The 16,293-nt window shown below is 40.5% G+C and overlaps 1 protein-coding gene across 1 annotated transcript in view; it reads right to left on the bottom strand.

Annotated features, from left to right (window-relative positions):
* Nucleotides 1–16,293, bottom strand: part of LOC138014976 (TPR and ankyrin repeat-containing protein 1-like) — a 79,100-nt gene that overhangs the window by 42,331 nt on the left and 20,476 nt on the right. Inside the window, exons 5-9 of the mRNA XM_068861870.1 lie at nt 9,630–9,795; nt 9,160–9,524; nt 7,630–7,854; nt 1,111–1,344; nt 578–728 (exon numbers count right to left, since the gene is read on the bottom strand). Coding sequence (XP_068717971.1) covers nt 578–728; nt 1,111–1,344; nt 7,630–7,854; nt 9,160–9,524; nt 9,630–9,795 — 1,141 coding nt within the window. The remainder of the gene's footprint in view (nt 1–577; nt 729–1,110; nt 1,345–7,629; nt 7,855–9,159; nt 9,525–9,629; nt 9,796–16,293) is intronic.

Below are 16,293 nucleotides of genomic sequence, written 5' to 3'. Positions count from 1 at the left end.
CAGCTCGCATCCTAATGTCTGCCAGCTATGATAGTAATTTGGATGATTTGTTCCGGGCACTAGGGTGTTGAAGACTCTACTATCAAAGATTGGAACAAAAGTCTATTCAAATGTATAAAACATTACATGGTATGACACCTGATTATCTGAGATCAAGATTTGTATATCGAGACAATGTAAGTCCTTATCGTTTAAGGAATACCGAAAACAAAGTTCTTCCACAATCTCGAACTGATTATCTCAAGAGAGGTTTTTTGTACAGTGGAGCTCAGTTGTGGAACAACTTACCTGTAGACCTAAGACAAGCGTCTTCACTGACCGATTTCAAATCTAAATTAAGTCGCCACGCTTTAAAGTAATATCTTAATTTTAAGTAAATTTTAGACACGGCCTCCGCGATCCATGAAAAGCAGAATTTTTATTTCTTTTATTTGAATTGTTATTATTAAATTTTATTGTAGTTAGGTAGATAAACATACTACTATAGATAATTAACTAACTCAACCGATGGAAACACCGTGTATAATTAAAGTTATCCTATCCTATCCTTTCAAATTCCACAGCAAACTTAACCAACCTGGTATCTTCATTGCAGTTAAAACCACATCTTTAGCCGTTGAATGTTTCTGCTTGTCACTCGGGACATGGGTGTACGCTTTACAAAACGATCCTAGAGCATCGCCGAAACGATTCAAGTAAAAAAGGCAGGTTCCACGACGTGAGTACCCCTAGAGGAAAGGAGGTAAAGTGATCAAGAAAATCTTATTAGTTGGTGGGTATTAGTACAGGGAAGATGTAAGCGGGGGTACAAAAAAAAAGACACAAATATGAATCTAATTTAATTGATTATTAAAAAAAAATGAGTAGTGATCATATTACAAATTAGCTCTGCTACGAGAGATATTCAACCTCCGATTGGCGGTTAATCATTTCAACGATTAAATAAATGAATTGCATGAAGAGCTTTTCAAGAAAAAAGGCTGTTAGGATGTAATTTGGGAAAATTAATATCAAGGGAACTGAAGAGGTGTACCTGTTGATCGGAAAGTATCAGTCAACAACAACAACAAAAACACTGAGGAAAGATGTATACTATAAACGGCAACATACCTTGAACCACTGCGGCCTTGTTGTGATGCACTTTTCTGCATCTGCTAGTGCTTCTTCCCATTGTTTCAAGTTTATAAAAGCCACACAACGGTTGCTGAGAAGTGCTGTTAATGTCTCAGAGTCTGACGATGGTGTAAAATCCATGGCGAGGCTACAATACTTCGCCATTAATTCATACTCGTTCGCCTTGTGCAGTTGGTTTCCTCGGTTTTTCCACAATGCAGCTTGTTTGATCTGTCAGAGTAAAATGGGATCTTCATCACTGGCGAGACACTTAAAGGTAAATTTTTTCTAATATAGTACAAAAAAAATAAGACTGAAATGACTTCTTAAAAAAAACAACCAATAATCCACCGTCGGTCTCCCCCTACTCCTTGCAATCGTTGTCACCCATTATCACTTACCATGATGCACCACGATTTGTTTATTATGAAATGCAATGCAGTCACCGATTGCGCAACGATCGCAGCGGACTCATCTTTGAGAAACTGATTTACTGAAAACAAAACAGTGCCAGACTGCCAGCCTTCTAGGAAGGCTCTCTCTGTTACCAAACCGCGAATATGGCAAAAACATTGAACAAAAATAGTCTCAGGCTTATCAATATATACCAATTATGGTAGCAGTGCAACTTGTTACAAATCAGTGAAAATTATGCTAGTTTCCTCAAATTATGCCAAAAATTATGCTAGCACAATCTATAAAACCCTAAACCCAGAAAGATTGAAGAAAATAAAAGGGAATGGAGAAACATTACCTTTGAGGCTGACTGGGGAGCAGGGATGGCGCAGTGGTGAGAGCACTCGCCTCCCACCAATGTGGGTTGAGTTTGTGTTGGTTCTCTTCTCTGCTTCGATGGTTTTTCTCCAGGGTTCTCTGGTTTTTCCCCCCTCAGCAAAAACCAATATACAGCTGATTCCAGCTCGCTGTAAGCTGTGCTCTAAGGTTACACATGGACCGTATAGCGGCTGCCAGAGGCGCCTCTGTATAATTTCAGTTCGACCTTGTTGAGCTGCGTCATTGCTGTACTTGCGACGGCAATTAGCCGTGACAATTATTATTATTATTATTATTATTATTATTATTATTATTATTCATTGTAGTCACCATCTGTCTTCTCATTGGCTAAAAGCTTACAGTTAATTCTGGGAAACAGTGCAACCTACAGATTATTCATTAATCTGTACCTACAGATTAGTGAATAATCTGTAGGTTGCGCGCACAATGCATGATTTCCAAAAGCAATGTGTTTGAAAATAAACTGTGATCGCTGCGATAATGCGTTTGTCGTTATTTTCTTCGAAACAATGTATAATAAAACAATCATTAGATTCGGTTTTTGTTAGGCTCGATTACCAGCCGCTGTTTCGGGCAATAAGCCATAGCTTACTCCCTAACTCTCGGATGGACGCGTGAGGTGAGCCATTGTTAATCCCGCCAATCAGAAACTCGCCTGCACAAATCCGTCTGGCATAAATTATATGTTTTGGCTGTGAAGGTATTCTTTGACCCGGCCTGTTCGAGGTTTACAGTGATTTAAGATAGGAAACATCCAAGATTGCGACAACGAAAAGTGTTCGAGAAGCTGGAGAATGGGAATTGTGTCGTTTTCTACCGCCTGAGTTCGCAAACTTCACTGATTTTCCAGTTGGCGCCAAGGTCAATATACGGTTTTCAAATCCATTGTTATTGCAATTTTCTCCTCATACTTCGCTAATGTAAGAGCAAGTAAAATTCCTCAAGATCAATTGAAAGTACTGCTGAGTTTATTGCTGGCAAAACGAGGGGGACGATGAGGTCGACTGAGAGCTAAAGCAGCCGAATTTCGTTGATGATTCGCCGGTTGAATTCAAACTCACATCGATCATTTAAAAACAAACTCAAGCTCGTATCATGTGGAAACTTCGCACAGACGTTTTAAGCACTGTTATGTAATTTCTGTTTTCTTAAAATCAGTGTTTTTGGGATGTCTAATGCTATTTCCCCGCAACTATTAACTTCGCATAAATTATATTTTGAATTTACGTCACAGACACAATCTATCGCTCACGCGTCCAGCCGTCTCTTCTCGGGGAGGATACCCGAACTCGAGTGAGCGGCGGAAATCGAGCCTAGTTTTTGTGATATCTGGAAAAATCTAGGTCTCGGTTAGTGTTATCAGCCGAAGCCGAAGGCTGAGGCTGATAACACTTACCTCGACCTTGATTACTCCGGATATCACAAAAACCTCATCCAATAATTGTTTATTATTATTATCACCACAAGCCTCCAATAGCTTTTTAAGACAAAATTTCACTGAAGTTAATCCCTGTCCGGCGGGGATAGCATTTGTATTACAACTTGCTGTCAGAAACATAGGGGCCAAAATTCTATTTTAAAGCTCAAAAATGCGAACTAAGCAACAATCTTAGACAGAACAAAATGGAACAGAAATGCCCCCTTCCCCCTAAATAAAGGATGAAGCAGCGTGAAGGCCAAAACGCGCCATTTTCCCATCACTGATTTTGGGGGGAGGGGTGGTCTCAATTTTCCATTTAATTTGTCCAAGATTGAAGGTGCAGGTTTGTTAGCCTGCTCATGAAAAACAAACATTGATGCAAAAGTAAATAAATATTGATATACAGTTTTTAGGAAGTGCAGAAAGAAGTTCTCAGGAAGTGTTGATCGAGAATAAAATATTTTGCCATCAGCAACAAAATTGGCGAGATGAAAACAAATTCTGAACCCCGAATATAAAGAGTTACCATCAGCGAAAAACATTTTGGGAGATTTTTGCTACGTTCAATCTTTCTATTGTACTTTGGGCAGCACAAGTAAATTGCAAAATTGAAAGTGACGTCTAATTTAGCGGCCGCTGTGATCAAGTGATCTTGCGTGTTCACCAAAAAGTCGCGGAATAAAGGATACATCTGTGTCAAAATGATGGGAAGATACCGGGTTTTTGTTTTTTTTTCTTTTTTTTCTTTCAAGTGCTATAAAGTTTGACAAGAAAAGTGCAAATTCAACACAAAGATCAAAATCGCCCAACTCTTGAGGTTGATCATCGTTCTGCAGTCAAAAATTCACTCTCCTACACGAGGTTATTTATCACCAGGTAATTCCATCGTTATGGAAATAAAATAGCAGCTGCTTCATTATCCATCAGCATCATAAATACTTGCCGATTGGGGGTCTTTTGTGAAACTCAAGCAGACCTGTTTATTTTCGCGAGTTATGCATGCGCTGCTGGCCTATTGTCATCACGGAGTTACACTCTTACAACCCAGTGACATAGTGTTTGGTGCACTACCACAAAAAACGAATATCAACAGTAATAGTAAGCATCCCACACCGAACCAAACAAGACGCTCCATAAAAGCGTACACTGGGTTACCTGTGGTACGTGTTACACAAAAACAGACGGCACTGAATTGGGTGGTATTGAAATGCAGGGTTCAAGTTAATTTTTTCAAGTGGGGGTCATTTAGACCATGAGGGTCACCCACATGCCGCGCCAGCAGAGGCCCTTTGGCTAACACGTACACACCTTTAATTATTTTGTAATATCCTGTCCCATTTTAAGGTCTTTTAGTTTTTTAAGCTTTGGTAATAAATTCAGTTTAAAGATAACAAAACACGCTCTTGAGTTTCTTCTCAGATAAAGGAAAAAATAACATAGTTTTTATATATAGCTCTGAATCGCATTTTCATCGAAAGATTAATGTCAATCGATCGTAAAAAGACGAAGATTTCTGCAGTCTCTGACTTTTTGTTTTGTCAAAAGGAAGAAATTGATCACGTGCTAGGCAACCATAAAGGTGCACGTGATCACCTTGTGTCAACTGAATGAACTACGGGAAAGCATGTTAATCGTTCGTCGTTTTCAGAGTAAAACTGAACATCTTTGGTTTTTTAATTTTGTTGTAATATTTAACTGAATATTTACATTTCATCTGTCGGGTCAGGAAGCCTTCTTTGTCGGGTTCCTGAGGATGTATCTATTTTGACTTCAGGGTGAACTATTTACACAATCGCGAGGTTGAGCGGACATGTAATTGAAAATCTAGACATCCGTGAGATACAAAAACAGACTTGCAAATTATCGCAAATCACAATGCTAACAAGCACAAAAAATGGTTCACAAATATGAAGTTTGTTACTATCTCAATGTTTTTGGGTTAGAGTATTGATGTTATTTCATGACACTCAAAATTCGCAAAAAGCGTGAGTTTCATGTAAACAATCTTCGCACTATCAAGCCGTAGCAATAAATTTGATTAACCACGAAGTTAAAGAAATATTGTTGGCTTCCCAAATAAATTTCATCTTACACTACAATGACAAAATCATTTGTCAGAGAAACAAAATTCCTGTCTCCTGGCATATTACATTTCAACGCACGTATGCAAATTTGTTAACTCATTTTCACCACGATTCCCGCGAAATTTCTCTTCTTTCAAATACATTGTATTAGCAAACATATTATTTCTCGTCAAGCGTTGCATCTTTTATGTTCAAATAATCGCTTTTACTGATCTATCCATAGATATTTTTTCATAATTTAATATTATCTGTCAAAATTTGCACAACAGTCAAATCACAAAAATAGCAACAAACGCAGCAAATTTATTCGCATTTACCTCTTCGTCGAATTCTAATGCTTAACACAGGAATTTTTAGTTACTGTGAAAATCTTTCTATATTCGTTAGCAATCATCCTTTCAAATTTCAGAGAAATCGACCGGTCTGCGAATATCTTTTTTATTTTTATTTTTTCAATGGGATGTCAAAAGGCCAAGTGGATGTTATGCATAATTGAGCGATCAAGTTGCACGTGTGACCTGTTATAAATATTTTTTCACAAAATGTTCCCGAATTGTCAAGTATCACCACAGAAGACAAGAACATCATTCTAAAAGCTTATTCTACACAAAAAGTAGGTTATGGAGGTAATTTTGAGAGTGGAAATCAAGTTTACGCCGCATGGTATATTTATATTTAATTACGTTAACACAACAGAAAGACGCGTACCTTATTTTGACACGAAAATGCTTTACTATTGCCATAAAAACTATCCAGTTACGCTCGCGTATTACACAACATGATGAATTCATTTGTTTGAACAAACAACATATTTGCTGTAAGAGGCAAAAAACCCTTTCTATTTCATTACGTGCGTGAAGACAAGAAACTCAATTGTGTCAAATTACACTCCGTGTCAAAGACGCAACTAAATAAATTTCCCACCAGTGTCAAGCATCAAACCCTTTACTGAAAACTCTTTACTTGAATTATCAAGCAAAAAATCGGCAACAAGCTTTCTTTCAAACATTTTATGACTAACAAGAATCAGCGAAATTTCGAATTGCTACCAGAAGACTGTGGAGAATTGAGTACAAACAAATAAGCCAGACAACAGAGATCACAGATCCAAGTTTTTCAATTCCTTCTCTGTCTTTGTTAAACCCATAAGTTACTAGATAATTTTCCATTTGATCTCAGTGTTGTACAAAACACCACACTTGTACAATATTGGAACTGCAGCTCACTTTAATTACGGCTCGACGGGCGACAGATTGTTGTCGAAGTCCATTTCTCGTCCCTTTTAAGATTCCAGATGTTTTTTTTTTTTTCACCGCCTGTCTTATTCAGTATCTAATTGACTTTCCATTATTGAGCTCCCTAAGGGTATATTTTGTTTAAAGATCCACTAAAACGCCATTCGCGTTACATGACTTTCGACTCCATTGCCGGTTAAGTTAATCATTCCACTGTGTCCACCAGAGAAATCTACGCATTTCCCACTACCCTCTCGATCCTAAGAAAATACGCGCACAAGGTTCTATGCACAAAGACACCACTTAGCAGGCGGCGTGACAGGCAAGACTTTTACCAACATGGAAAAAAAAGAGAAAAAAAGAAAAAAAAAGAATACAAACAAATGAAACCCATTTTCCAACTGGGATTGCCATACTGGCAACCCAGTAAAAAACAACGGGTTGCAAAGTGGTGTGTCTGTGTCGGCAGTGGTGTAGTGATCACAGTGGGCTGAATCCCCGACCCCAGGGTGGTGGCTCAGCTTGAGGTCTGCTTCCACAGTGCAGACTCTCCCCATCCACATGTATAAATTGTTACAGGCGACACTTCCTAGGGTAGCCTTGCAATGGACTAGCATCCCTTCCAGAGGTAGTAGAAATGCTCTAGGTCTCTTCACGCTACTTGGAGCCAGGATGAACTTCGGCCTTGTGATGATCCCACTTACCTACCTTTCTAACTGCGTCTAATCTGCTCTGATACTCTTGGTTATATTACTATATTTATTTATTCAAATTGCAAAGTAGTAGAGAAGACAAAGAAGAAGAGGAAATAGTACGAGAAATCTGAGGTTAGCTTAAACAGGAATACAGGATTCCATAAAATAAGCCACGAAACAAATTGCTGCCATGTAATAAAATATGCCATATCATTTCATGGCATAACTCAATCTACTGCACTACATTATCCAAAAAAGATCCTCTGAAATCTGAAATAAGTGTTTACCTCTTTCTCGTTTTCCTGGTAAGTGGCTTTTAACTTGTAACCTGTGTCCAGACACTTAGTAAACGCGTTTTGTTCAAAGTACAGTTCACACAAGATCTCCAACGTTTCCCGTCTTTCAGCCACTGTTTTGCCTTGAAGCTTCAGGGAAAGTTCGAACAGATGGCTTGCAGTACGTTTGTATCCTTTTAGTAGAGCTTCTTGTGCTTCTGCTTTGAAAGATCGCTGCTATAGACAGGAGTAAAAGTACAAGGAGTTGATAATATATTCATGTCAGCCCTTGGTTGCAGATAATGAATGTATAAAAACTAGGCAATTTCCGAGTTTCCTCTTCAAAGTGAGTAAGTGTTAAGTTTTTCTTATGAAATTACCATTGCATAAACTTCTCACTTAGACTCACTTGGAAGAGGAGGGAGACATGAACTCGGAATGGCCTGAGAATCAGCAAAATATCGCAGCTGGCTTTCCACTTCCAAAACCGCCTGCACAAGCACCTAAGTGTGCATAAGTCTCCACTGCACAAAAGTCGAGGTAGTCTTAGCAATAATAGATCAAGGTATTGGCAACAGCGGGAAAGCCTCGAAATATTTTGTGGCAATGAAAGCAATCGTACTCCACGCATGGGGTCTCTGCAAGAAATCCTTTTTTGTCAGTGTCGCCTATTGATTCTCACCATGACTACAAAACACGGACATCGGATTTCGTGAGACTTACATCCAGGGTGTCACGCAATGGACAACTCCGCTGGATTTTTGCGTGTTTTCGGGCTCATAGGTTTAGGACACATCGAGTGGTGACATTCAAGTATGTTTGTGATCCAACTGTAGCCGCTGACTGAAGTATTGCCCCAAGAAAATGACGGCACTGTCTGTGAAAGAAGCTTTTCAACGAGTGAGTTTGGAGGACATTTAGATGAATTTTAGCCAATGTATGGCGCAGCGAAGATCTTGAAGTTTAGCTGAGAATGGCTTGGTGTATTTTGGCTTGTTTTTGACCAAAAAAACCTCAACAGCAACAGATAGCAGAGAGATGTCCTGTAGCGTTTTCTTGGGGCTTGACTTCAAAAGATTCCAAATCGCAGTGAACAAATTTCAATTTACGTTATGGCGTGCGCCGAGAGGCATTCATCGACAGCTGGATTTAATGATTTGAGCACTCCGCTATACTGTCCTCATGCAAAAATTATTCGGATCTTCAAAGTTGAATACCGCATCGATAACGACGTGGAGAAGTGTAATTCTTTTTTATATTTTTCGGTTTCCTCGATTGCTAGCAGAATCGAAGTGAACAATTTGGATTTTTCATTCAGTTTGAGGTAGCGTTGATTTTACATCTTTTCTCCCACTAAAAGCTATAAATTTCTTGACCATTTGTGACACAATGTAACGCAAAAATGCTGTGTCGAGAGCGCAAGCCTGTCCAAGATTTCTAGCCATGATCCAGAGAACAGCCGAGGAGGCTTGACTGTTTCTCTCAATTTTAGTTGTTTCTTTAGTTGTAACTGTTCACAAACTCTATGCATGCCTTTCTTACCCTTCCGGATTTACTAGCTTCTGTGGATTTGACTTTTCTTTTCATCAACACGTCCACAACTTCAGGTTTTTCAAGCTCAATGGCCGCATCAAAAGCTCTTTGGCTAGCAACTGCATTGTGATCCAACAAGGTGCTTATGAACTGTTCCAGCCTTGGAAAATCACAGTCGACAACCTCCTCCAGTGGAACATTTCTCGCGTCACATCCTGTACCCAGGCCTCCCCACCCTTTCTTGAAGCACATTTCTCCTCCTCCACCCATGAAGATAAGATGAAGTCTGTTCCAATCCTTTTCGGTGACTGCTTTATCGATCATTTTTTGAGATAAATTTTGGGGAATTGTGTACAGAATACTTGTCGTGTCGCCTAAAAACGCGAAGAATACATTAGAAAATATAATTGAGAATCAAAACACCTCTAACCTCTTAACGAAAATGAAGAACATAAAAAACCAAGGTTATCACTTAATACCTGACAGTCTCAGTGCTACAGAAAGAAGTTGGTGGAAAGTATCCTGTTTGCTGGGTTCTTCACTTTTCGGGTCTTTAAGTAACAATTCAAGAGATTTTGAGAAGGATTCCATCGCTTTACTAAGCTTTTCGCCCTTTGATAGGCAAGAGCCTAGTCTGTAATGCGCCTGAATAACGAGAGAATAAAAATGCTCATTTATTGATCGTTTGAACATGACATTCAGTTCAAGCCAAAACATCATTATCTGCGACCTCTGTCTTCACCAGACCAAAGTGGAGAAAATGTCAAGCACTAATTCGTCTTTAAATCTTTAAATCTCAATTCAACGAACAATAAATGTTGTGGTTTAACTTTGTTTTCTGGTTTGATTTTTTTGAAAGCAGTTGAGAGGATAGAGGTACTGGAGAAGATCAATGATGGGTAGGTGAGTAGAAGGGAGGAAAAGATGTTTAATTATTTTAAAGACCCCCTAAAAACCAAGCCCCTGATTTTTTAACTACACCCCCAAAAAGTGAAAATTCCCTTTTTTACACAGTTGATAAAAAACAAAAAAACTGGTTTGAAAAAAAAAATGAACCCATTTTTAAAAAACTAAAACTAAAAACAATATTAAGAGTGGAGTCACAGAAAAATCGAGCAAAATCAGAAATTCCTGGCCACAGTTCAAAACCTAACCTGCCCTCATGTTCAGTTTGTGAGAAGGTATTAATGAGTTTAAAAGCCTGCCCGGGTTTGTTTTCCAAAATACGAGTTAGTTTGGTAATTTTTTAAGATTTTCGTTTTTGCCCGGCTGATGCTTAAAATTGACAACAAATCAAGGGAAAATTACCCAGTACAAAAGTGAAGCTGGCATCCGCACACAATAAAAAATATAAACAATCTACCACTTAAGTTTCACGAAACCGATGTTAAACACTTAAACTAGATAGGATTTTTGGTTTGATAAAGTAAAATAGCAACAAACAAGCCCGCTTCGAAAAGGCATTTGAATAGTGCTTACGAAAATTTTAAATTGCCGCTAAAAATAAAGTCGAATTTTCTATATGGGATCATTCTCCAAATTATCCCAAACTCATAAACCAAAGCCAACTTATATAAAACTTACCTGGTTTTCATACAAGCGCCTCTGAAATAGGTCGACTAATGCAAAGCTATTTTGTTTAAAACAGATTGTCATGACCCCGGTTCATGTTGCCATGTACAAGTCACGCACCTTTCATGCATCATATCGAACTGATTTGAACCCCAAAAACTCAATTAGTACTACCTATTTCCTCTGTTAAGAAGTAAAGCCTTCCTTTGACCAATTATGAAGCCGCAGAGAGTCAGATTTGTACAATTTGCCATGTAGAGTCGACCAATTTTTTTCCTTTTCCTTGTGCTTGCGCTTATGCTTACGACGTGTGAAAACGAAACGAAGCATAATTACAGGGAATTTTTTTGCGTCTGGCCAATTAAAGCACTCGTTCTAGATTCTCTGTGTCTGAACATTTGAACAAAATGGCGGTTGCTGTGGTTGGTTTTGATGCCTATTGTCGACGTTCACTTTCACTAGCATAAGCTGCTTATGCTTGTGCTTGCCTCGCTAGTGAAAACCAGGGTTAAGATGCGCCTACAACAATAAAGACCGAAACACACTAGGCGACAGTTGCAGCGATAGCCTCAAGTCGCTCCATGCGTTCTACTTACAAAATAAGTCCTTGCGATGCAACGCCTGTTTGGTGCATACGCAGTGATCTCGTATGAGGGGGAATGTCAACTAGTTTTCTAATTCAATATGGTGGACCATATGACGCTCTCTCATTGGTTCATTTATATTTTGTTGCACCGAGTTGTTGCCGGAAGTGTACACACGGTGGGACAATGCTGCTTTCACTAATTTTGTCGCTGCAATCAGTCGCATGAATTCAAACCAGTTTGAATTCGTGCAACTGATCGCAGCGACAAAATTCTGCCGCAGTGACAATGATTTTCACAAAATTAACCGTGTCACACGAGGCGAATTGTTGCGGTGACTTGTCCCCGTGACGTGTCGCAGCGACTTGTTGCCTAGTGTGTCCCGGCCTTAAGTTTCCTAACGTCCAAATAATTCACAGAGTAAGTACAGAAACATTCCTCCCTACACTCCTGTTCCCTACAGCTGGTTCCACAAGCCCTCCTCTTAGCCGCTGCAAGATGGATGGTAATGCACAATCGGCTATGACTTTTTGCAGAAATCAGTTTCATATAAATATACACTTTCTGGAATTTACGCGATCTAGTATGTGGCGAGCTTTTGATATGTGCAAATGCCATATGCAGCACCTGCGCACACTCCGACCTCGCTCCAAGCGCGCATTTTCTGCTCAGCAGAGGGGACACGCTCGAAAGACTAGTTTGAACAGATTCAAGTCACGATTCATGGACTACTCCTTTTCTCACTGCACTTTGTTGACAGAATCCATATGTCATTATAATATAATAACCACTACCTGCGTCTATTTCTGATTATCATATTTCCAAAGCAGCAAGCAATAAGCCTGCGTGACAGCCGCCACTAATTTGTTATTATTACCTAGTATTAACAAATTAGTGGCAACTGTCACGCAGGCTACAAGCAATCAGTTCCTCACACGTCTTATGATTCAAAGCAAGAACACTGCTTCAGGAATTCCTCAAGCCTTGAAATGTATGGCTTTTTCCTTTTAGTGGTGATGTCTTCCGTGGAAATGCCAAAATGATCTCGTATTTCTTTTAGTATGCTGATGGAAAATGACGAGAGCTTAGAGTTGGATCTAAGGAGACAAAGATTGAAGCTCTCGTACCAGATCGGGTGGGTTGCCTGTATTCTAGTCATCACGTGGTCTTGTAGCTCTCCAAACACTGCCTCCATGGCTACTACTTCGTCATCGCCCTCTTCTTCAGCGATCGTCCACGCATCTGTATGGACATTCCGGCTTCGCTTTGCATCTAGCCGTGAAAAGAAGCTCGTCATTTGCTTCGGAGTTAGAAATTCCGCACTGGTTGCCAGTTGCATCTCGAGCTGTCATCATCAACCTCGCGACTTGAACTGCATTTGCATTTTTTGTCCTGTCGTTTCCGCGACCAAGAACTTGTTCACTAAATACTCCTTTTGTTTGTCCATAAATCTAGCCCTGCTCGTCTGGGCCAACTTCAGAGCCCACCCCATCTGCAAATATGGCTGTCGAGTAGAAACATTCGTCACCGTTGCATCTTCTCCAAACTGTGGCACTCTCGTGAACTGGCTTTCGAGTCTTGCAGCATATCCCCGTACGGCTTTGTCAAGTATGGTTTCACTCTCTAATGTGGGGACATGCTTACCACAGTCCAGTGTCTCTGGAGGGATGAAAATCTCTGATACGATGTCGTGCACCCTTCCGCTGGGCATGCGAAAAGCTAGCTGCTTGTAGGAGGTAGGCTTTGTTTTCCTTTTCGAGGAACGGGTGGATCTTTTGTTATTCTTTACTTAAGAGGACAGAACTTGTCAGACAATTCCTCATCTGCTAAAAGAGAACAAAGCTGTTCGATACGGAAATTGGCCGGTATGTTAATCTTAGCAAGCGGAATCTTTTTTCCCGGCCCGATGCCATAAGCCCTCCACACTCGAATATATCCGTGCCCATATTCAACATTTGCAACAGTGCTGACTCCGTTGAGTTTGATCTTTGTTGCAGGATTTGGCGGTATTACACTATCAAACAACAAAGCGCAAAGGGCAGACACACCACCTGATGATTTCATGGCATTCACCATTTGGCTGGCTGTCTCCACATCATGTCCTTCATTAAGATGTATTCTGATGTGGGCCTTGATAGTAGCAGACTTCCTATCACAAGCCCCCTTGCCGTCTTGGGTGTCAGAGAAGTCCACTTGCTTGACCGTTACGCAATGAGGTTGTCCAGCTTGAATGGTGCCCACAACGGTGACTCCGCTTCGATAAAAAACAGTGCTATCGTGTCTGAAGTATGCTACCTTAAGACTGGGCATTACTTTTTTTACTTTTCCGATGACATCACTCATGATTGCCTGAACAGTCGGTGTACCCTGGTTACTTGACTGAAAGACAGGGGCGAATGTCATCATCTCAAAATCTTGGTCTGGGCACATGTGCCTAAGAGCCACTGTAATATGCCATGACAAGCCGTGCTTAGCGAACCAATCACTCTGGCTTTCGCGATATTTCCTTGGTAAGAATTTCATCACCCAATCTTGTACGAGAAAGACAGAGATGTCATCAAGGGCATCAAGGATGTCAAGACATGCGTCATCTTGGTTAACACTTCGTAGCAGATGTGCCTTTCACGCCTCGATATTCTGTTTGGCTTGATCGGCTACAAACGTGAGCTCCTCTCTGGTGTCCTTTGATACATTATTGGCAGACATCAATCGGACTGCTTTATCGATCTCCAGTAGAACAGCTCTCAACTCTTCGCATCGGTCACATGTTTCTTGCTGGGTGTGGTCACACTCAGACTGATAGTCTTTGTCTCGCGGATCACTTAAAGCGAATTGCCTGCAATGGTCTGGGACACGGGAAGTCCTCGCCACGTGCACCTGCATCAGGGAAACAGTAACAAACTATTATTATGGGCAGTAGCATTTGTTCACTCCCCTCTCATTCGAAGGCTCCAAGTACCCCTCCCCAAACACACCTAAGTATAGTATAGCGTCTTACAAACATGCATTTTTTTTTTTGCTTGATTGGAAAGGGAGGGGGCTTAACAGTATTGACATTAATTGGTCAAGCATAACCTTACCTTGCAGTCAGTCTTCAAGTACCATTTGGATGTTTTGAGGCGATCGGTTTGCTCCTTGCACAACATCGCAGAGGTCATCAAAGGCTTCAGCTCCAGTACTACTAATGTAATCAAGGCCTTGCAAAGACTTCCTCACCGACGCAGAACAGTTAGAGAGAACGTTTAGAAGTGTCCAGCGGCTCAGCAGCTTGAAGTTTGACTCTTCGGCATATGTAAGATACTGTCTAACAATGGACTCTGGTATTAACATACGAATGACATTGGGGACTGTGACGATTTCCTTTGTCGATAGCTTTATAGACTTCTCTCCAAATGGCAGATCTTGTATAATATGTGGGCTCGTTATGAAGTCCAGGAAATGATCGACTTGAGTCTGCAAGACCAACATTTTGGTCTGTACTTGTGACGCCAGGGGTACTCCTCTGCCATGACGTAGTGTGTGCTCCCTTGCAGTGCTAAATCAGTACCAGGTTAAACCTGGAATCCACCTTTTCATTGTTCTGAAGGCTAGTTTATCAGCCACTATGGAGAGCATCTGGCACAGGACGTGCCAAGTGCCCATGTTCATATAACAATCAGACAGTGTTGCCATCAGCACGTGATCTACATTCTTGTCATCCTCTTCTTTGCTGGCACTGGATGACTCCTGTGGCTCAAAAGACTTGTAGGAGACAAGGGTCTTCCATTGCGCAGACTGGTTTGGCGCAACTTCCTCTAAAACTGCACCTACTGCTTGACGGGCTTTGCGCACATGGCGTCGCCTATTTCTAGCAATTGACTCAGTCCAGGGCACAGTAATGGAGTAACGGACTGCGTTAATATCTTCGCTTTCTAAGAACTCGTTCATCTTCTCGAGAGGGGTTTTATTTTCATGCCCGGCACTTCTCGATCAACCTCGTGGAGCAGGCGTGCAAGTTACATCCAAGGTGGTTTGCACAGATGGGGAATACAGGCGTCAGGTGTCTGAAAGACGGTCCGACTTCCATCATGCTCAGCAAAGAATTTGAGCCTTCACTTTCCTGAGGTATAATGCAAACATGATCAAAGCGGTTGAAACTAAACACAGCTATTTCACTTAAATAACATTAATAATTTTTGCCAATAGTGCTTACATTTTGCCTGTTTATGCCAAGAAAAACGGCAATTTCGATATTCCGTTTATGATTAAAATAACGGTCTGATGATGTTGATATTTTTGACAAAAACATCTAAAATTGGTACATAGTAGCCTCCTCCGCAGGCATCTCATTTGTTAGCTGAGCTGTGGCCGTTATATTGGGTGGGAGAGGACTGAGAGCGAGTGAGGTCCTTTTCTCCACCACCATTCTTGCTCCGAGGTCCACCCATTCTAGTTATCGTTCCACAGGACACCCGCGAGCATTTGAAAATAAAAACCAGGCGAGACACCTGCGGAGGAGGGTAGGTACATAGAGACTCCCGAGAATTGAATTTCCTTCCCAGACATGCTGTTGTTCTTGGTTTGGCAGCAGACTATCATCGACTTATGCCCCATTCACACCAAACCTTAAACAAGTTTTAAACATGTTTAGTTAAACACTGTTTCAAAGTGTTTTCTTTTTAAATCATGTTTACTGACTTTTGTCGACTACGAATTTATCACAAATCAAAGCATGTGTTGAAACAAACCTGAATCTCATGTAAAAGCCAGTCCTACATTTTTCTGTGACTTATTTTTATTTTGTTAAACCCAGTTTAATTAAACATGTCTTGTTGGTGTGAATGGGGTATTAGTCCGATTGTGTTTTATCAAAAGTATATAACCAGAGGTGTTCATCTAGGTACTTTAAGTGCGCACCCATCTCTAGGTCGGAAAGTCTATTTTGCATTTGATTCCTTCAAGAGGACTCTAAATATATATATATATATATATATATATATATATATAT

This window comes from Montipora capricornis, chromosome 9 (assembly GCF_036669925.1).
Source record: "Montipora capricornis isolate CH-2021 chromosome 9, ASM3666992v2, whole genome shotgun sequence".
Classification (NCBI taxonomy): Eukaryota; Metazoa; Cnidaria; class Anthozoa; order Scleractinia; family Acroporidae; genus Montipora; species Montipora capricornis.
The sequence above is the reverse complement of the archived record's forward strand: the minus strand, read 5'-3'. Positions and strand labels throughout refer to the sequence as shown.